We start from the raw sequence: 23,589 nt of genomic DNA, 5'->3' as shown, positions 1-23,589 counted from the left end.
AAGTGGCACACACCTTTAATCCAGCTCTTGAAAGGCAGAGGCAGGTGTATCTCTGATTTTGAAGCCAGCCTGGTCTATCAGTGAGTTCCAGGACAGACAGGGCTACACAGAGAAAACTTGTCTCAACAGACAAACAAAAGAAGGTCTAAGACTATAAAAAGTCTTTATGGAGTATATTCTGGTTATTTCAATTAAACTGGGAAAAATTCCTTGCAAAGCACATCATGCCTTAGCTCTTATTATATGTGATTTAATATTATCCTTAATTTGTATCCTATAATTTACCTTTTTCCTCTTACACACAGACTCAAAGTCACAGCACCTCTGAGAAGGGAACTTCATTATTAAAGGAAGCTCCTGAGTCCCCAGCTGTCCTTAACAATGTGCTCAAGTACATAAAAGACAGAAACAGAACCATATGCACACTCCCGTGTTTCTGAAGTCATCACCACCTATCTGATGGTGGTGTAGGCTTCCCCTAACACTTGGCAGGAAATGCTTGTGTTTTTTTGTGTGTGTTCCTAGTGAAGCCATGCTATCAGTACTTGCAGTATTAAGTAACAAAGTATGGGCAGACAGCCCACTGGTTTAGGACTTCACTCTTGTGACAGATTTCAGAAGCAAGATTCAAGAGACACCTTTCCAGGTCAGTTACTCACACACAAAATAGTAAGCAGTACTAAATTAGCAAACAAACAACAGATACTGGCATTATCCATAAATGGGCTTGCTTTGTTCAACCCAGTTCTGTATTGCACTGCCTGTCCTACTGATTTCTTTATTGAACACATTGGTCAGGGTCCTAATACAATGTAGCACCAGCTATAGACACTTATAACTGGTGAATACTGCAGACGATGTTTCACTGCAATGGAGGGTTACAGGGAGAGGGAACAAGCTGCCCCAAAGAACATCAGCATCCTAGAAGAGCATCTGTTCTTTAACAGCTAATTGTTCTCCAGTCTTGACCTCTGAAGCTAATGTTTGCCATGGACCATTGGCTGCTGATTGCTTCTGGCTTGTGGGGCTTTAATTAGCACACTTTCATTGCTTCGGCCTTGCTGAGGTTTGTAAGACTGAATTAGGAACTTAAAATGGCTCCTGTAAAATCCTTGCTACTGTGTGAGCACTGGCCAAGAACATCAGAGGATTCATCCTCTACTATATGCAACCAAAACAAGGCTGCAATTTCTACTTAAAATGTGATTGAAAGAAATGCATGATTCTATTTTTACTCCAAAATGGAAGCAGAAAAACAACTGGTTTAACCTGAGTGACAAATTGTAATTCTTTACAAATTCTCTTCACTTTAGAGTGATGAGAGATTGTATTCTGATCCAACTTTTACAAAATAAAATCAGTATCTATTAATGATTTGATGGTTTGTAAAAATTACCTGCATCGAAATAGTCCACCCATCATAATTCTAACGATCTAGTAAGCAATGCCACTGAGTGATGTTTAGTATAAAATCAAAGTCATACATAAAAGGGATTAAAATTCACTTTCAAGCTTGTAATGCTTTGTTACACTACGGAAAGGGTCAAATAATACAAGCCCAGGCAGTGAGATACTTTTTCTTTTTACCCATATCTCAGCCAGGATGTAAAATCAGTGAAATAACAGGAGTCTAGCATATTTATTTATGAAAACATTAAAAAGCTGTATTATGAAAACAGGGTTCTAACTATATTTGACTGTCTCACATTTTGATAAAATTCTTTCTCATGCTCATCCTGTCAACAGATACTCATTGAATATTTAGAAAAGAAATGGAACGTAATCATCAGCAGGTTTTTCTTATGTCCAGGAAGCTAACCTTACATAATTTCTTATTTAAAAACACATAAATAAACTGCTAGTTAGGATACTCTACAGAGTAGATTTAGATTCAATTGGGTCTCTGGTTGCTACCCCTGAAATACTATAAAACAATTAGTGTCAGAAACATTAAAACTGTGAAATACTGATGGTAATAAAATGTACTGTGTTAACATTTCAAAGCCTTTAAAATTTCATAAACTATACATGACAGGGATTAAAAGTACCTCACTTGTCATCAGAGAATTCTAAAAACTAAGTTAGACAAACCTCATTTTGTACTTTTTTTATTGAGTTATACATTTTCCCCACTCCCCTTCTCTCCCACTTTGTAGCTTTTATCCACACAAAAATAATATTAAGAAAGAATCTTGATCTAATAAAAATTTACTATCTTGAAACAAAAGTTAAGATACTTTTTCATAAACAATAATAACATTTACTTATAGCAAATAAAACAAAGCACAAAGAGGGCCATCTTACCAACTAGGAGCACCGAAGAGAATCCCCCATGGACACACTTGTCCTGCCAGCCCCCTCATGGACACACCTGTCCTGCCAGTCCCCCACGGCTGCACCTAACCAAGAGGTTTCTGAACTCCGAAATTCTCACAAGGTTGTTGTTTTGTTTTTTAAATAAGATAGTATATGCTGGTTGTCTGGTTAAATTAGAAGTTAGAAATGCTATTTTTCTAATTGACTTTATTAGACTCCATACATTAGAACATGTCGTATTTGTACACACTTGTTTTTTTTTTTTTTTTTTGGTTTTTCGAGACAGGGTTTCTCTGTGTAGCTTTGGAGCCTATCCTGGCACTCGCTCTGGAGACCAGGCTGGACTCGAACTCACAGAAATCCACCTGCCTCTGCCTCCCAAGTGCTGGGATTAAAGGCGTGCGCCACCAACGCCCGGCTATACTTGTTATTTTTATTTAAAACGAAATATTCTTGCGAGTGTTTGTAATTGTGACTTTCAATAATTCTTGATGAGAAGTAAAAAGAAAATAATACAATCTATAAAGCCAAAATTCATCTTATAAAAAAGCCAAGCCTGATTCTTAGCACTTAAAAAAAAAGTCCCATTTCTGCCAGGCAGTGGTAGCACATGCCTTTAATCCCAGCACTTGGGAGGCGGAGGTGGAGGCGGAGGTGGAGGCGGAGGAGAGGCGGAGGAGAGGCGGAGGAGAGGCGGAGGAGAGGAGGAGGAGAGGAGGCGGAGAGGCAGAGGCGGAAGCGGATCTCAGTGAATTCAAAGCCAGCCTGGTTTACAGAGTGAGTTCCAGGACAGCCAAGGCTACACAGAGAAACCCTGTTTCAAAAAAATTTTTTTAATCCAATTTTTACATCTACTTTTATCTCAAGTATTTAAAATATCCATTAATTTAAAAATCCCATTACATAATTACAGATCCATATTACATGTTACTACCAAATAACCAATCATCATTCATTTTTATTTAGCAAGCATCCTATAACTTATGACAGTATTTGACAAGTGCAAATTATGACATACTTACTCATGAAATTAATTTAGTGATTAGCATTTTAGTGACTAGTATTAAAAGAGAACTAGAAAACACCAGCGTGCAGTAAGAGAGGTACTGCTCTCTGGTGCTCTTGTTCAGTGGTGTCAATGTTCATAAATATATGTATGTGCTCATCTGGTTGTGGTTTCACCTGACTTTTAATATAAACACCTTGATAACGTAAGCAAATGACGGCACTGCAGAAAACACTGGAAAGGACAGAGGTATGTGTGGGATCTCTGATAGTTAAGGTTTTTACATAACTGTAATGTTTATTTAGTACTGCCCAATGTTTTTCTCTGCTCCTGGCTTCCACTCTGCATCCTTGTATTCTCATGAGCCACAGTTGGGACTGAGTGGGTTTCTAAGCAAGAAAGCACATTTTCATAGACAAGAGAATAAGATTAAGGTCTAGAAAGTTCCTATCAACACGCTCTTACCTGTGGGTAATCCTTTGCCTCTCAGCCGGTCTCGAATAGCCTGGCTTCGATCAGGTTTTTGTTCACTGCTACAGGACAGCTGATCCGTCTGTACACAGGTAATCAAAAATCAAGTTTGATAAAATAATCTCCCCCTTTTGTCAGTGGCCACCCATAGAATGGCACCTTAGCCAGTCTTGAGGGCTTAGCACAAAGAGACTCCACAGCTGACTGTAATTTTATGGTCTGGTTAAGACTCTCAGGGAGTAGAACTGGCTAGTCCATCATGAAACGTTAATGCAACAGAGTGCTCTACCTGGGGTCGTGGGTAAAAATCACCCCCTTCTGGAAGCAGTACTGAAGAATTTGTTTCTTCTCTTTCTGATAACTATTTTCATCTCTCAAATTAGACATATAATTTTAAAGCTGTATTAATTTTGTATTATAAAGCTTCCTCTGGTTGCAGTTATCCATTGAGAATTCCAGTTTTAACTTACTTGAGAATTAATTTCCTAGATAGTGTCTGCCAGAATTACATAGTCAGTTAATTTTTAAACTGGATATGCTGGCAACCGACAATTTAAATTGATGTTCCATGGACTCCTCTTCATAACAAAAATGTTTCAGCACTCGGAAATTTCAGTGACATTAATTAATCATGTATAGTTATATAAAATGAGCCCAAACTAGGTCACATTCTTTGTTATATAGGATAAAGAGTTAGAGGATACTGTTTATTCAGACAACGAAAACCAGGGCAAATACAAATTAAAATTGAAAACAGAACGGTGATGCTAAGTTAAGTGTAATCAATGTGGTCATGGGCATGTGTCCACAATTGTATCTACGCTCACACATTTTAATATTTTTCCATTATAGAACTTCATGTGTAGATAAAATTCTGTCTCAGCACAGTCATGGTTCATAGCATTTTATCTCATATTTAAGAGAAGATTTAGATGGAAGTGTTTCTGAAATGATGCTGTCCCTGAACTGTATTACTGGCATCAGCCAAAATCATACCACACTGTGGGCGACAGGAAAACAGTGAATATTATACTGCTTTGTCTGCTTTGAGGCAGCTGTTAGTAACAACTCCATTTAGTGAACGGTTAGTATATGCCAGGCACTGTGTAGTGCATTGTGAATGTTATACCTGATCTTCAAAACAACCTTGTGTGGTATACACCATTCTTATTTTCATAACAATTACAGATGCTCTGAAATAGCAAAGCCTAGGTAGAGGTACCCAGAGGTAGCTCAGTTACCTTCACAACTGTTTGAGGTAACATGGAAAGATGCTCCATAGCAATGATCATATTTTATAGTTGGTCAAAATTAAGGTAAATATAGTGTAAGACTAGAAGAACCAAGGCACTGGAGCTGGCCTGGTGACTAACTCACAGTTGATTAATCTTAAGTGCTACCACAATGGCCACTGGAGGCAATAACAGCTTCATAAGTATGGAAGGAACAGCAAGGCCTTGAGGTCAGAGACTCGGAGCTTCTGACTATGTCTCTATTATGTATCACACCATGCTTTAGCAGCTTTAGTTTTGTTTTTCAAATGAACATATAGAACTAAGACAAACAAATTAAGTAAAATGGAAGCAGCCAGAGGAAGAGAATTCCATCTATCAGCCCCATTACCTACATGCCTTCCCATCACACAATCTCCATGGTTTACTGGGAGACAGTTCACGTTGTGTTTAGAAGAACTCTGAGCCCATTTCTCACCAAATGGCAAAATGTGTGGAATGTGTATATATTCCGTTCACCAGGCAGCATCCAGGTTAAGATGGAGGAATTAAACCCCCTAAGAACAAGGAATTACGAGGAAGCCACAAAGAGCACTGTGACAGCATAAATCTGGGGCCCACAAGAAGGGACAACATTGAAGGACCATCACATGCTAAGAGTAGGCAAGTATATATGTCGATCAAAAAGCCAAGCCAATGACAGTCCCAGCCAGAGAGAAGAGGAAAGAACAGCTTAAGGGATGAAGAGCAGAGAAAGGATAATTAGATGTGGATTTTATTCTTTAGTTCTTTACATCCTGGGTGAGAGAAAAGGGAGGCACCCATGTCCCAGGCAAGAACAGACCATGATCCCTTCCCAGCAGAGAATGTGGAGAAGGGGGTCCTGACAAAGGAGGGGCAAGAAAAGAGGTCTAGAAATAGGAGGGACATTAAGTGTTTCTGACACTCACTTTGTATGCCAACGCATTTCCTCAAGACGATTACAATGATCTGCTAAGAGCTTTGTGGGTAAAGATCACAGGGGTAAGTAGGGAAGCACAGATGACTCCCAGTATGAAAACACTACACTCTTTTCTAGAATAAAGTACTTACAAAAATGGATGGCTTTCATAAAACGTGGGAAACTAACTGCAATGGAATTCTAAATTTCAAAGTACTATTTGGAGTAAACAATGAACTTTAAAATAATAATTGCATTTTTATACTTAATTTTTGAAAAACTGCTATTGTATATTTAAAGAAAACTTGATGTTACTGAATTTCAAAATATGACTGTTTTCAAGTTAGAACTGTATCTTACCCCAGAAATATTTCCCAGAACCAGCTTTACCAACTGTTTCACATAGGAAAACGAAGGCGCACAGTTGCTATTCCTGATGTGGGCACTGCAGGCATCCAGGACAGTCCGTACCGACACCCGGGCATAGATGACATCCTCACACATGCCTAGCAGAATGCTGTTGAGATGGTCTCCCAGCTTGATAGGCTAAAGTGAAAGGGAAAACCACATGAAGAAGCTAAGTAGATTTACCACAAGTAAAGTCTTTATCAGAATCTCAGAAATACAACATATGCTTGGAGGAAATGAATTGTTTTCTATTGCAATTATGTCTTGCTCACCTATGTGACCCAAAAACCTATATTAACTTAAGGAGGTTAACATGTCTTCCTAGATATAAAATATGATTTAAAAAACAGAAAACCTGTTGATTTTGTGATAAAGAAGAGGTGGGTTGTTTTTGTTTTTGTTTGACAGGGTCTCGCTGTGAAGTCCTGGAACTTTCTCTATAGTCCAGGCTGGTCTTGAACTCACAGAGACTACAGCCTCACCTCTCAAGTGCTGGGATTAAAGGTGTGTGCCACCATGTCTGGCAGAAGTGGAATTCTTCAATTACTTAAATATACTGAGAAATAGAGGCAGTGTTTCAATAGCCAGGGTTCAACAAGATATATTTTCTCTATGAAATTTGATATTTTATGATAAATTGGAAGTCCAGATATTTAAATGACTCAAGAACAGCTAAATGAAATGGGAGTCTCATTAATCTTATGAAACAGAAAGCAGAAGGTGAAATTATTTTTGTTAATTAAAATGAATTTTTAAGTTTCTACAACCAAATGGCCAATAAGCATATAAAAAGATAGTTAGCTTTGTTATTAATCAAGAAATAAAAATTATGAAAATGCACTGTTGGGCTGGGTATGTGGCTCACTGTAAAATACCTGCCTGGCACGTGTGAGGTCCTAGGTTCAATCTCCAATACCCCCAAATACGTACGTAACGAACTCCAAGTCTAATAAAGTACATACTGGCCAGCCACTGCCATGCATGTCTAAGCTCTAACCAAGGCTTCCGGGTAACACTGACATCTCAGCTTAGATGCCATCTCCTTTAAAAACCTATGCTAAGTCTGGGGTCTAACCGGAAGACCCAGCCATGTTCTTCTGTTTCCTAACAGAGCATTCATTGTGTCACATTTTAATTATCTATTTAGTTTTTTTATTTTCCAGTTGATACCACAGGTATGGCCAACAGCAGGCCTGAAGTCCAGTGTTTTGTCTGATACAAGATATACATATTAAATATTTGCAAAACAATGTTAAGCACTTCTAAAACAATTTATGATCATTAAAATATGATTTTGTATTATTTTGTATCATTGATATTGACTTTATTTCCAACTATTAGAAAAAAATACAAAATGTTAACTGTAGACTGCTACATTTGTGTGAGTTATTTTACATGACAAAAAACCATCAACATCTCCAGTAACAACTAACTTTCTCATATATATATATTTATAGAATTGAAACTAAGGAGAGAGAAATATACAAAAATTTCCAAAAGGTAAATTAGGTTGAGCTAAGTTGAATAGTATCATTCACCTCATGAATTTTAAGATGCATGAATTTTGGACTAAAAGCTTGAGGTGTAGCCAGGCGGTAGTGGTGCACGCCTATAGTCCCAACACTTGGGAGGCAGAGGCAGGCAGATCTCTGTGAGTTTGAGACCAGCCTGGTCTACAAGAGCTAGTTCCAGGGCAGCCTCCAAAGCCACAGAGAAACCCTGCCTTGAAACTTCCCTCCCAAAAAGAAAAAGAAAAGAAAAAGCTTCAAGTGTTTAATTCTTCTGATACTTAACAAAAAAATACACCTGCTTTTGTATTTCTAAATGACTAGAATAAACCAAATTTTTTCCCTTCTCTTCTTCCCTTTACTTGTGTGTGTGTGTGTGTGTGTGTGTGTGTGTGTGTGTGTGTATGAATGCTCTTGTGGGTGAGTATATAGATATGCACACACGTGTGTGCATGTGTGCATTGGGCGACTTTCACTATCCTTTTCTACACTGTCATTTGAGGCTGGCTCTCTCACTAAAATTGTAGCCACCCATTACTCACATGGCTGACCAGTGAGCTATAAGAACTTGCCTATCCCTATCCCCCAGACACTACTATTACAAACATGCTTGATCATGCCCTGCTTTTATGTATGTGACAGAGATCCGAACACAAGTTGTCATGCTTGTGAGGCAAGCAATTTATTGTCTGAGTCTTCTCCCTGGCCCTAAGTGAAATACTAAATGTTACAACTTAGCTTTGATGAATTGAGATCTCAGGAATAAGAACTGCTACAACGGGCCTAGCGATCGGAATCCGAGACACAAGGGTTAACCTCAGATGTGTCTCTGCTACTACAGGAGCCCTGAAGTGGGATTCTTACACACCAAGAGCCCCAAACTAACACAAGCTCCCCACCACCTCAAAGGGTTGAAACAGGGATAGAGCCCCTTCTGCCTTCCCTAACCTCAGGCCGCCTGGGATAGAGGTGCCACCGCTGCCACCATACACAGAATGGGACAACACTGTTACTCCCACTCATGATAGTGCAAGATTGACACACTGGACATTTAAATCCTGCTCCGAAATCAGTAGATGGTAAGACATAAAAGTAATCTCCTATTCACCTGTTATACTTCTGGAAGAGCCCAGCCCCACCTCACAGGCTGGGTCACTGAAACCTAGGCAGTGAGTGCTACGATTCTTAGGAAAACCTCAAACTGTGTTCACTAGCACTCACTGTTAGTTCATCCTGACGCTCGCTCTGACTGTACACATGTGAGCAGCCTGTGAACAACACACAAACACACCAAAGGGCCCTGTATAAAGTGTAAACATATCAATATGAAAACATCACAAATGTGACGCTTCACTTACCTGGCTCTGAGGCACTTCATGATCAGCCCCCCAATACAACGTCATTCCAAGAGAATAAATATGGATCTAGAAATAGAATGTTTTCACAATAATCACTTCAAGGTAAAATAAAAAAAAATTAACAAGTAGTATGCTTTCTTTGCTGCAAAGGGAGTACAATATACAATTTGAGAAAAATAATTTTCCATCTTAAATAAAAGCATAGGAGAGTTTAAAATTAAAAATCAGAGTGGCACTGATCAAACTAGACACACAATCCCGCCATCCATTCAGAGTCTACTTTCAAGCAATAGTCATTTTGTTAGTTTTTACTTAGTATTTTCATAAGCAAATGTGAACATATATTCCTAATACTTTTACATAATATTTAAAATGTACTCTATGCCTTGCTTCCCCCTAACCCCACCCCACTCCCACCAGAGACAGGGCTTCTTCTCTGTGTAGTCCTGGCTGTCCTGGAACTTGATCTGTAGATCAGGCTGTCCTTAATTCTGCCTGCCTCTACCTTCGCAGTGCTGGGAATACAGGTGTGCACCACCTTGCCCAGCAAGCCTTGCATTTTTAATTTACCAGTAGAGGTTTGTCTGTGTTAACGGTTGGAGAGCTTATCCCCTTTTCACTGCCATCTATAGCAGTACTATTTACAAAGAGTTTCCCAAACTTTATGCTACATTTTTGTTTGTTTGTTTGTTTTGTTTTTTGTTTTTGTTTTTCGAGACAGGGTTTCCCTATGGCTTTGGAGGCTGTCCTGGAACCAGCTCTTGTAGACCAGGCTGGTCTCGAACTCAGAGAGATCCGCCTGCCTCTGCCTCCCAAGTGCTGGGATTAAAGGCATGCACCAGCAATGCTCGGCTTAGGAAAGAAACATTATTTTTTAAATGCGGGCATTTCTCTTGAATTGGTTCTGAAATTATGTGAAAGCTGTATCTGTATACAACCCCCCAGTGCACACACATGCACCTGGTGCACACAAACACACGTAGAGTGAGAGAATCATATTTCCCCATACAGAAATTTTATCATTTTCATTTTAACTAGCAACATGGAAGAGTTTCCACATAAGACTTTTGTCCGTCTGAAAAGCGAGAGGGAAATCTAACTGGAGTTTTGATTAGCATACTTGTGGGTTTGGGAGAGGAAGAAGAGGAAGCAAAGGACTTTTTTGTCATTTGCTCAAAAATAGCCAATCATGATGCTGACAGGATGCTTCATGGGAAAGGCTGGAGAAGGGAAGGGGGTGGTGGTGTTGGGATCCTACTGATGGGTGTGTGTGGTAGTCTGTAGGAGGCAGAGGACATAGCATCCATGTACTACTAAGGGATCCTAAGAAAAGCCTGCCTGTATATTCTGTGGCTGCTGCCCTTGCTGCCCTAGATTCTGACAGTTGTTCACAGCCTTCTCAATGCTGCGACAGACTCTTTAATACAGTTCCTCATGTTTTTGTGACCTCCAATTGGAGGATTATTTTTGCTGCTAGTTCATAACTGTAATTTTGAGACTGTTATGAATCATATTGTAAGTATCTGATATGGAGGACATCTGATGAGACCCCCAAAGTGGTGAAGACCCACAGGTTAAGAACCACTGCTCTAGATTCTTCAGCCTTCTTACACACACTACACATCATCGACTGTCCCAGAAATTTCCAGGCTTTAATGCTGGACTGAGGTCCCTGAGGGAACCAGATCTGTGACTGGGCAACCACCAGGTTCTCTGCATCTCCAGTGTGCAGATGCCCCTTGCTGGGAATCTAGTAAGTAAGCCCCCTTTCTGATAAATATACATCTTATGGGCTCTGCTCTCCAGAGAGCCCTGCCTAACATCATATGAAGGTTTTAATTTCTATGGGATTGGGGGGGGGGGGCTTTACTTCGGCTTTTTCTTATTTTATTGCCTGTATTTTAGTTGGTTCCTGATTTCTAAGCTTTGTTTTTAAATCCTGTGACCTGTTTCCAGTTCTCTTTTTAGAAAATGGTGGAAAAACAATCTATGCGTAAATATAATGTTGACATTCTTACAGTGTCACAGCATTTTAATCTACTTCTTATATTGTCACCTAAATTTGTTCCCAGTTTGTAGATTAGAAAACCTGCTCCATTTTCAATACTTCCAATTTTTTTTATTCTAAATTTTCTTAATGACTTTTACATTCCCTCTGACTAGCCTCCAGCTCAATTCTACAGTCAAACTTCTGCCAGGACTATGTTCACTGGAATTACCATTTCAGCACCGGGCCCAGCCCTTTTATTCTCTCTCTCTCTCTCTCTCTCTCTCTCTCTCTCTCTCTCTCTCTCTCTCCCTTTTATTCTCTCTCTCTCTCTCTCTTTCTCTCTCTCTCTCCCTCCCTCCCTCCCTCTCTCCCTCTCTCTATTCTAAAGAAGGTCACAGTAAGGAAATCCTGGACCAAATGAAGACTGAAACCTCAAATGACAAACAGTAAATGATGGAGTTCCATGTCAGGTATCCCAGGGCTTAGATCACTCTTTTTTTTTCTCTCCATTTTTTTTACTTAAATTAGAAACAAGATTGTTTTACAAGTCAATCCCAGTTCCCTCTTCCTCCCCTCCCTCCCACTAACACCGTCTCTTTTCCGTGTGTGTTGGGTGGTGTGTGTGTGTGTGTGTGTGTGTGTGTGTGTGTGTGTGTGTGTATGAGAGAGAGAGAGAGAGAGAGAGAGAGAGAGAGAGAGAGAGAGAGAGAGAGAGAACGCAAACTTTTCTTAGGCACTATTCTTTTTTTTTTTTTTTTTAAAGATTTATTTATTTGTTTGTTGTATATGCAGTGCGTGACAGAAGAGGGCACCAGATCACATTACAGATGGCTGTGAGCCACCATGTGGTTGCTGGGAATTGAACTCAGAACCTCTGGAAGAACAAACTCTTAACCCCTGAGCCATCTCTCCAGCCCTTTCTTTTTTACAATTCTCTCTCTCTTTTTTTTTTTTTTAAGTTTATTTATTTGTTATATGTGCAGTATTCTGACTGCACATATCCCTGCAGGCCAGAAGAGGGCAACAGATCTCATTACAGATGGTTGTGAGCCGACATGTGGTTGCTGGGAATTGAACTCAGACCTCTGGAAGAGCAGCCAATGCAATATTCATTTTACTGACGCTTTTTTGTCAATAAAAATGTCCACTAGTGGGTGAGTCAAAGGCAATTTTTTTGTAAATTCTTTTACACAGGCTGACACACTCTCTTGGAGATGACACAGATAATTTCATTTCTATCTCAAGTGAAGCAGTTAGTTAATATTTCCTGTGGCACTGAGAGCCTGTCTTACATGTCTGAGTATACCTCTCAGCACCTAGCAGAAGGTGTTTACTATATGTCTGCTGAGTTCAGTGTAATGAGGATGAGAGTCCAGGCAGCACTCACAGTCTGTTCACATCACATTTCTTCAGCCGCATTACAAGAGGCTATGCACGGGGTCTTTTCAAAAGCTTCACATAAAGTACAGAAGATTAATTTGTTTTGATTTATGATTCTTTTAGATGTGCTAGTGTTTTAAGATTACTCTATTCACTTTTTTGGGGGGGGGGCGGGGGGGAGGTTGAGACAGAGTTTCTCTGTGTAGCCTTAGCTGTCCTGAAACTTGCTCAGTAGACCAGGTTGGCCTTTGAACTTGCAGAGATCTGCCTGCCTCTGCCTCCTGAGTTCTAGGGTTATAAGCATATCACTACTGTGTCACTACTGCCCTGTATATATTTTTTAATGTGTCAAATGACTTTTTTTCTTTTTCATAATTTTTAACTTTTTTTAAGTTTTGAGGCTTTACTATAATTTCAACATTTCTTCCTTCCTTTTTCCCCTCCAAAGTCTCTCATATGCTTCTCCCCAATTTCCTTCTAATTCATAGCTCTTTTGTCACAATCATTACATACACATTCCTAAACGGATGCTGTTTAGTCCATATCATGTTACTAGTATGTTTTCAGTTGGCACTGGGCAGGCAGTTGGTGTGCTCTTCCCTGGGGAACACCACCTCTCCTGCTCCCAGCTTTACTTAGTGGCCTGTAATTCTTTGTACATCTGCACTTTAATGTTCCCCATCTTCAGTCTTGCTCCTGGCCAATCCACTCCTTTACCTTGAATTGGCATTTTGAAAAAATGTGTGAACTTTTCCCCTCCTGCTTTTTAAAATTACGTGGCTTCTCCATTTTTCCTTGCATAAACTGTAGATCCTCACCTGGCCTTCAGGGGCTTACAGTGTCCATCTTATCTCTGGGCAGTCTATGTCACAGTGCATGCTTCAGCCATCAAAATTTATTTATGATTCACCTTTTTAAAATACTTTTCCCAAAAAAGTATTTTTCTCTGCTCAGTATCTTTTCTTAAAACATGATTATTTTAAATCCAAAGGATTTTTCCATGGACTGAGTAAGGGCGGCCCATTGTCTTGACCTGCCTTACTTCTACCAAAATAAGAAACAACAACAACAGAAATGAAGACAATATTTACCTTTTCAACATCTGAGAGGGAAGATAGTGAGTGGCTTTGAAGCACTTCTGGTGCAGTGAATGCTCGAAGGTCCTGATTGGAGATATTTTCATCTGTAAAGGACACACTGCCAGACGGCATCAACAGCAGCGACCATGGAGAGATGATGAAGCCAAGGGCAGCAGGGTCAGCAATGCTCACTGGTTTGTGTAAGCACCAAATAAAAAGAAAAGAAATGCTAAGTGTTTAAAACTATAATTGGAAGACTCTATAACCACCTCAGTAAATATCCCGGGGTTCAACTGCACAGATATCAATGTGCAGCTTCATCACAGAGTTAATATGGTATCAGAGCAGGTGTCACCTAAACATAGCTACTATCGCTGTTCATGATAATGCTTTTTTTTTTTGGCTTCATCACTTAATATCTGGTCATCAAAGTTAAACCTGGTTCAACTGTTTTATACAGATATATAGAAACAGGAAAGGGCCGGTACTTCTCCATTTTTGATTCTTCTGTGTACCCAGTGAAAACTCTAATTTCAACACAACAGTCTATAAACATATAAAATGCCGTGTATAAATTCTAGAGTTCACCGGCCTTCCAATGGCTTATTTTCAGATGTCACATTGGAAGATTAAGAACACTTGGTTTAGGTAAGCGTTTAGGGTGTGGGGGAGGGGAGAAACTGAGGTTGAGTATCTTCCTCTATGGCTGTCCTACCCTACTTTTAGACCAGTGCCTCTCACTGAACTTTGAGCTCATCAACTAGCTATAATGACTAGCTAGTTTACCCCAGGGATCTCCTGCCTCTGCCTACCCAGTGCTGGAGATCCAAATGCATGCTGCTATACTTGTTTTTGTTGTTGTTTTTACATGACTGCTGAAAATACAAACTTAGGTTTTCACGATTCAGCGTTTCACAGGACCATAACAACAGAGAAATCATGCATTTCACAAACATTTACATAAATAAATAAAAATTTAGGTTCGTTAGATGGCTCAGTGAGGAAAGGAGCTTGCTGACAAGCCTGATAAACCTAGGACAATCCCAGGATTCCATGTGGCGGAAGGAGAGGACCAACTACTTCAAACTGCCCTCTGACCTCCCCCCACACATGAGCTATGGCACATGCAAGCCCTACATATACACATAAACACACAAATAAATAAGATAGAATTTAAAAATAAAAATAAATTCTAGCCACTGGACATATTATTTTCTGTTAAAGACTTTCTCTTGGTATGAACAATCAGTACACAATTCAGCTGGAAAATAACCCAAACAAGGCAGATGTGTTACTTGGGATATTAAGATGTAGGAGACACAACAAAACAGTCTAAAATGAATTCTTTTCATATAACCCACTCAGGAAAAAAACATTAGGTGACTGAAGCCAATGTATTAATATCTGTGCAAGGAGACAGAACTGTGCAGCCAGGTTGCAAGCATGCTGTAAGGCCCCAGACACAGTGATAACAAAACCTTGGGGAAGTTCAGACAGAGTAAGAGCAGGAGCAGAATCTAGATGGTAGTTTTGATTTGAAAATGGTGTCACATCAGCCTTAATAGAGGAAACTACAGATAACAGACTGATGTGGGAGCTGGAGGGCAGTGGCAGAAATGAGAACTCTTCTTTAGGACTTATTAAAGACCTTTTAATGTATTCAAATGGAGACTTCAAGTAGGCAGCTGGATTTGGAGTATGGGATAAAGTCAGGGCTGGATATACGTTTCTGGGAATTGCTGTTGTAATGGACGGTACCGAAATTCATGAGGTTTGATCACCAACTAAATAATTAAGATAGAAACTGAAGACCAAAGGATGAATATTCCCACTATGAGGGCTGACTGTTCTTCCTCCATCTTTCTTCCGGCAATCAGTGATCTGAAGTATGGCATCACAATCCCCTCTAATACCGGTCCTAACACTGCTATCTCAGTCCTTCATGATGGTCTTTGCCCAGCTCCAGAGTACTCACTTGAACTTGAATTGGGAATCTGGAATTCTAAACTTCAGGGCCAATTTTTTTAAAAGCATGATCGTTTTATTTATGTTTTGAAATTTTCATCCACGTAAACACTGTATTTTTGATCTTATCTATGCCCTCCCTCTCAGTACCTTCATCCTGTACTCTCTGGAACCCACCAACCTGCCTCCATCCTGACTTCATGCATTCTTTACTGCTATTAGTATTACTGTCATTATTTTTATACTTATTATCCTCAGGTCCAATTAGTGCTGACCATATGCAAATAGGTGTGGGCCATCCACTGAGGCTTGGGTAGCCCACCCCCACACAGGGCCAGTTCTTGACAGCCCTTGGCTTAGAGTTGGTTCTTATAATTTCTGGATGCCTGCTACCACTTTGAACTTACAGACTGGGTGCTACTGGGAATCCTAAGTGCTGACTTAGGATCCTGGATGCTAGGTTCCCAACACATCAGAAGAGGGCTGGCCATCCCACAGACCTGTTCTACCTGTCTTTAGCACAGCAGTGGAAACTAGAAAGTCCTGAGGATGAAATAATTCACTGCCAGACTGGCGTGGGCATGGGGTCGGGGAGTGAGGCAGGAAAATTAAATCTAAAAACCCCATTATTGAGCATCTGAGATAATTCAGTAGGCAAAGGTCCTTGCTACCAAGCCTGGAGGACCTGGGCTCAATTTCAGATCCATAGTGGAGAGAGTACTGACTCCCCAAAGTTGTCTTCTGACCTCACACCTGTGCCTCTGCATGTATGTGTCTGCACACATTAAGTAAAAGCTAAATAAGTACATAATGTAATCATTTTTAATGAAAAACTAAATACATAACACAATCATTTTTAAAAATCCATTATTGCTTATCACTTTGAAATGAAGAAATATAGTCATTCACCAGCAAAGCAAACATCACTTACAACTATTATTATGGGAAAAAATATATATTTAACTTTTGCCTTATAAAATTGCTGTTTGTATGTGTCTGTAAGTATCTAATGTATATGAATAACTTTAAGCATTATGTATTTTAACATAATATGATCATGTAGATCATTTGCTATTAGACTCAATTACTACTGGGGAGACAGAATATAGACATAAATGAGCAGAAGACAGAATGCATAAAACAGCTGAGAAACAGGTAACACAAAAGGCGGTTCTGTGGATAAAAAAAATTACCTCAATCACAACACCCACAAAATTTGTTTCTTTTTTAACTGTGTGTGGCCCTTTAAAAGGGGAGTGACCCCTTGAACATGACTGAAGGTTGGATTCCAGAGAGAAACAGACAACTCAAAGGCAGTCAGCAAATTAAGTCTGGAGAGAGAATAGCAACAATTTTGGCAGAAGAATGGTAGTAACCATGGAGAAACTGAATTATAAAGTGGAGGGGGGGTGTCAGGATTTTGCTCTTTTATAAAACAAACAGAAATGCCACAAATGTTTCCAAAGTGATTCTAAAGTGCCACGTAGTAAATCTAGAGCAACCGTGACCACAAAAGGCACTACTGGCAATTTCTAAGACATATTCATGACATTTAAGTACTAGATTCTTGAGGTAATATAGTCAAACCACAAAATGTATTTTTAAATAATTATAATGGCTTACTTGAACCTACACGTGAGGGAACTTAAGGGTTGTGTCTAGGATCACTCTTTAACTTCCACTTGCTGAAAACTAAAAGGAAGGAACTTAAAGCAAATGTTTTCAAAATCCTTCAAAGAATGTTTGCAAAATACTATTTAAAAAATAAGTTCCATAAAGCTATAGTGTCATGTCCCATGTTTTAGTTGTGTGCTGATGGTACTCCGAGATTGCTATTATTATGAAAAAGTAAATCTAATATAGCTATTTCCAGTGGCCAACACTGTTCTATTTGGAGACTTTAACATTTCACAGGAGGAGCTGTTGGGACAGAGTTTCAAGCTGCTAGATGTGAAGTTAGAAAAAGGCAGAAATTTGGTATGTAAAAAAACAACTTAAAGCTTATTTCAATGTTCTCTTCAATTAAGAACCCACACACCATTCAACAGCCATGCTTTCTTCTTGGGTACTTGCCATTTCCTTTAGATTTCCACCTTAAACTATGCCTATAACCTCTGTTCCCAGGAGGCTGAGACTGGAAGGCAGGGAGGTTGGAAGTCTGAGGGTAGCCTGGGCTATTTAGTAGTTTAAGGACATTGTGGGATCATAACAAGAAAATCTTGTCTCAAAAAAAAATTAGGCAAATGATTGTAATTGGGTTATAAGCATGGATAAGAGAACAAAGGCAAAAGTACCAGGGATTAATTTAGACATCACAATAAAACCATTTCATGCTCAAGCAGTACAAGTGGGGAATTTACAGACCCCTGTTTTGTGTTGTCAGGGCCGCTAACAAAAATCTGTGCGGAGGTTAACTGTCCAAAAAATTCTGAAGGGTTTGATAAAGTAACTCTGTCATACATATCCTCTAAAGCTTCAGTTCTTTTCTTAGAATTAATAAATCGTTAAATCAATCACCTGATATAAATTAGTATTGAAACAAAAACTGCTGAGAACATGTATTCTTCATTTTGGCTCTTCCTCCACTGTCTCTGCTTCTTTCTCTCTTCCTCTTCTCTTCCCCTCCCCTCCCCTCTTCTTTTCCTTTTTTTTTAGAATGTCCGGTTTACATGGCAAGTGTCTTTATCTGCTGAGTCATGTCACTGGTTCATTTTCTTCATAGTAGCATTTTGTGATAGATTATGATCTACTGAAATTATAGTACATACTATTCAGAGTGGTTTGAAGACTCAATCTAATTAATCTTAATAAAAAAATCAGGCGTCAGATATCATGGTAAAAACCTTGAAGATCGGAAAACCGGTAGCAGCTGCCAGTTGCTTCCTACCTGTCTCCACCCCACCTTATCACTTCACCTCCCAAGTGCTGGAATTATAGGCCTGAGGAGCCACCACCAGCCAGCTTCCATGGTTAACTAGTGGCTAGCACCACCCTCTGATGTCCAGGAAAGCTTTATTTGTCAGAACACAAACAAACTATAACACAACAGTAATTAATAATAATAATAGAACATATTTATTCCTAAGTTTTGTTATTACTATTAAATGTTGCTTTCTCTACTATGAAACAGGACAGAACAACAATCACTTTCTGAAAATAAAACTGCACAAATGCTTTCAAGTGTACCTGTGACAAGACACACTCATAATGTTCACAACACTCACTCATAATGTTCTCGAAGGCATTTGATGTCACTTAAGTTTTCTGATACAGCCAGTCTCTGAAAAGCGTATGCTAGCACAAGCTTGAGTCTCTAGCACTTACATTGTGCTGTAGTGGGTCTCAGATCAAAGACATCACCCAAATCCACAAGCTTATCCATGAGGTTAGAAAGTACCAGAGAAACTGCCTGCTTCTTGTCATTCTTCCAGAGTAACACCTTCATGAGTATAATGTGGACTTCATGCAACTGGAGTATAAAATAGTCAAGAGTTAGACTAAAACAGAGGTCACCTGAAGTCCAACTCCTCAGCTGATGTTCAGACTTCAGAACTGTGGTACTAGGAACAACTTAGTCTCTACCCTTACCTCCCACATCTGGAAGGCAACTCTGTCCCTGCCATCACCTTTCACATCTGGATGGCAGCCCTGAGGCCATAAAGCTGTTGTGAGGATAACTGGGAAAAGTGTGTAGAACAGTTCCATCAGTACCAAGTAATAAAACTTCTCAAAGAAAGTGTGAACACCACAAATAAGAAAAGTCACTACTTAGGTGCACTCTCAACTATTGTTTTCTTCCAAAGGACAACAGGAAGTATGCCACAGACAAGCCCTGGGGTCAATTACTGATTTTTTTTTCCCCAGAAGATAACAGGGAGTATGGCACAGACAACTATTGGAGTTTCAAAAACTACATTATACTTGAGATTTTCTTTGGTGGATGAATGGATGGAGAAAATGAGGTACATTTACACAATGGAGTACTACTCAGCAGGGGGTGGGGGGGGAACAACGGAATCTTGAAATTTTCAGGCAAATGGATGGAGCTAGAAGAAACCATCCTGAGTGAGGTAACCCAGTCCCAAAAAGACAAAAATGGTATGTACTCACTCATATATGGATTTTAGATCTAGAGCAAAGAAGTAGCAGCCTACAATCCACACCGCCAGAGAATCTAGAAAAGGAGGACCCTAAGAGAGACACACATGGTCCCCCAGAGAAGGGAAAAGAGGTAAGATCTCCTAAGCTAATGGAGATCATGGGGGGGAGGGAAGGGGGAGTTAGAAGAAAGAGAAGGGAAGAAGGTGAGGGGAGGGGAGGACATGAGGGAGCAGGAAGATGGAGTCAAGGAAAGAATGGAGGAGAGCAAGAAAAGAGATACCATCATACAGGGAGCCATTATAGTTTTAAGAGAATTATGGCACTAGGGAAATGTCCAGAGATCTACAAGGTCAACCCCAACTAACAATCTAAGCAATAGTAGAGAGGCTACCTTAAATGCCCTTCTCCGATAATGAGATTGATGACTACCTTATATGCCATCCTAGTGCCTTCATCCAGTAGCTGATGGAAGCAGATACAGACACCCACAGCTAAACACTGAGCTGAACACTGGAATCCAGATGCAGAGAGGAAGGAGTGATGAGCAAAGGGGTCAAAAACAGGCTGGAGAAACTCACAGAAACAGGTGACCTGAACAAGGGGTTGTTCATGGACCCCAGACTGAGAGCTGGGAAACCAGCATGGGCTGTTCCAGACCTCCTGAAGGAGAAGGTCAGTTTGGATGAATCCACAATCCATGGTGCCCCTGGTAGTGGATCAGTATTTACCCCTAGTACACAAATGGACTTTGGGAGCCCTCTCCTCATAGAGGGATACTCTTGCAGCCTAGACACACTGGGGAGAGTCTAGGTCCTGCTCCAAATGATATGACAGACTTTGAAGATCCCCCCCCCAGGAAGGCCTCACCCTCCCTGGGGAGCAGAAAGGGGTTGGGATGGGGGGTTCAGTGGGAGGCAGGGGAGTGGGGAGGGAGAGGGAACTGAGACTGACATGTAAAAGAAGCTTGTTTCTAATTTAAATAAAAAAAAAAACAGGAAAAAAACTACAATATACATTGCTGTGTTCTCCATGTCTGGGAAAAATTTCGAGTTTGTTTCTTTTATCTTTGTGTCTTTTACCTTACAAGTCATATTAGAAATTCAAACCATTTGAAGAACAAAGTATTGATGTGAATTTGTTCTTTAATTAGAATTAAATTCCTCGGGGAACATCTATTCTCTCAGTAGTCTACTAAAGGTACAGCATGCCTAGTTAGCAAAGTCCTCACGTTGAACACTTGGCTTAAAGTTTGGCAATCCAGCCAATTAGTATGTGAGTAGCTAATTACATGACTTGCCAAATTGATGCTTTACTGTAGCTAGCAATTATCCTAAACTATAACATGGTTACATTAATGAAAATATTTATTTGAATATAAATACCATAGTATCAGCTTTAGAATTTGTTTTATTTATAATAGAAGTTGTAGAAGGCTGGTAACCAAAAGTATAGAAAATTGTCATCCAATCTGATTGATCAACTTTATGAGCTCTTTAAAATTTCACTAGACTAAGACACAATATTTCATTTATTAACAATGACAATCATATGATTGCCTCTCTCCCTTTTCCTCCCTCCCTTTCCTTTCTTCCCATGAAGCAGATTCAAGTTGCATGCCTAAGCACCTACCATTGTAATATTGGCATAGCTCCTGATAATGAGCTTTGTAGTTTATGTTAAGTAGTTAAAAGATCCTTTAGGAGAACCCAGAATCATGCAACTTGGTAATACAGAACTAGTGGGATTTTAAAAGGAATAGGGCTTAACTATCTGGTCATGGATAGAGGAAGCTGGTCCTAACATTGACTTTCTTCTTCCTCAGCCTCATTTGGCCTCCTAACTCAGTGTAAGAGGGAAGTTCCATTTCCTTCTTCCTTTCCCATCACATCCCAGAAATACTTTAGTTTTTTGACATACTAACACTGGCCTTTCTAATTTTCCTTTAGCTTCCCTGTGTTTTCCAGTTGTCCTGCTTAGATTACTGATTTGTTTTGCTTTGTTTTCAACTTGACATTAGCTAGGGTCATTTGGGAAGAGTGAACCACAACTGAGAAAACGTCGCTGTAAGATTAGGCTGTAGATGAGCCTGTTGAGCATCTCTTGATTGATGTGAGCTACCCCTGGGCAGGTGATCTGTGTTATATAAGAAAACTGGCTGAGTAAACATTAACATTTCTTCACGGTGGTGGCTACTTTAGCTTGTCTCCAGGTTCCTGCCCTGCCTGAGGTCCTGTCTCCTAGTTCCTGCCCTACTTGAGTCCCTGTCTCTGGTTTCCTGCCCTACTTGAGGTCCTGTCTTCTGGTTCCTGCCCTGCCTGAGGTCCTATCTCTAGGTTCCTGTCCTGACACCTCAGTGGTAGCTTGCTACCTGAAAGTGTAAGATGAAATAAATGCCTTTCATCCCCAGGATACTTTTGGTCATGATGTTTTATCAATAGATAAATCAAACTAAGACAACAACAATCTTCATTATCAATAAAATTACACCTCCAAATATTATGACAAATTATGAATAAAATGTTTTATAACTGTACTCCACACATTTCTTCTATAATTAAGTGGTTAAAGATAGAAACTATGAATTCTCTAAAGAGCAGGTACACTGCCATTATATATAATAATGTTGTCTGTCAGTATCTCTTGGTGACTGGTTACAGAACCCTCCATGGATACCAAAATCTGGGGATACTCAAATCCTATACATAAAATGGTATGTCATAATATAAGCTATGCAATCTTCCTATACAATCACTTATAATACCTAATGTTATGTAAGCAGTCGCTATTGTGCATAGTTCAATGAATAATGACAATATAAAGCCTTGCCTGTGTTCAGTTCAGACACAGCCACCAAGGCCTAGCCATGTTTTCAATCCACGGCTGTCTGAATTCATGGGGTAGAATTCACACATGTGGAGAGCTGACTACACTTGAAAGAATAAATGTGTCTATAATTTCACTTTATTCCACAGGCTCATAAGCTTTAAACACGCCCTGCATTCCTGTTCTACTATGACTATAACTCCTCAATGTGGACTACTATGGCTACTTTGAGTTTCTCAGCATCCAACCACCCAATTATTATTCAAGTAGAGAACACTGCATCTGATCCTACAATTTTGTGTGGCTAGATGTTCAACTATGATCCAAACATACTTGCAAAATGTCTGATTCTAGGAGTTTGAAGTCATTAAGAAGCAACATAGGCCTGTGTTTCTGAGCCACACAGCACTTTCATGTAAATTCTCAAGAAGGGGCACTCATGGGATGCTACACAGAATGTCACATATTCACACCAACTTACACTCCAACACAAGTGGCTACTACTGCTATTTCTGTGCAGGTAATCAGTGTTATAGAAGGACAGTACCAAAGTTCAACAAATTTGCTGCTTGTTCTTGTCCTTGTTTCAATTTTATACTACTAGACAAGTTCATTATAGAATGGAGTATATATAAACTAGGTGGTGGTGGTACACATCTTTAATCCCAGCTCTCGGGAGGCAGAGGCAGGTGGATCTTTGTGAGTTTGAGGCCAGCCTGGTCTACAGAGCTAGTTCCATGACAGCTAGGGCTGTCACACAAAGAAACCCTGTCTTGAAAAAACATTAAATAAATAAATAAATAAATAAAATGGGTGGGGCAAAGTAGGATGGTGGTGATGTACGCCTTTAATCCTAGCACTTGGGAGGCAGAGGCCGGTGGATCTCTGTGAGTTCAAGGCCAGCCTGGTCTACAGAGTAAGTTCCAAGGCTACACGGAGAATCCAGTCTCAAAACAAACAAACAAAAAAGCATGTTTTATGTATAGGAAACAAAGGAAAACAAAAGCAAGAG

General features: G+C 39.7%; 1 protein-coding gene across 1 annotated transcript in view; it reads right to left on the bottom strand.

Moving 5' to 3' along the window:
- Ptpn13 (protein tyrosine phosphatase non-receptor type 13) overlaps window positions 1-23,589 on the bottom strand; it is a 165,823-nt gene that overhangs the window by 99,372 nt on the left and 42,862 nt on the right. The window contains 4 exon segments of the mRNA XM_027388500.2: window positions 3,788-3,875; window positions 6,326-6,511; window positions 9,240-9,305; window positions 13,701-13,879. Coding sequence (XP_027244301.1) covers window positions 3,788-3,875; window positions 6,326-6,511; window positions 9,240-9,305; window positions 13,701-13,879 — 519 coding nt within the window.

This window comes from Cricetulus griseus (assembly GCF_003668045.3).
Source record: "Cricetulus griseus strain 17A/GY chromosome 1 unlocalized genomic scaffold, alternate assembly CriGri-PICRH-1.0 chr1_1, whole genome shotgun sequence".
Classification (NCBI taxonomy): Eukaryota; Metazoa; Chordata; class Mammalia; order Rodentia; family Cricetidae; genus Cricetulus; species Cricetulus griseus.
The sequence above is the reverse complement of the archived record's forward strand: the minus strand, read 5'-3'. Positions and strand labels throughout refer to the sequence as shown.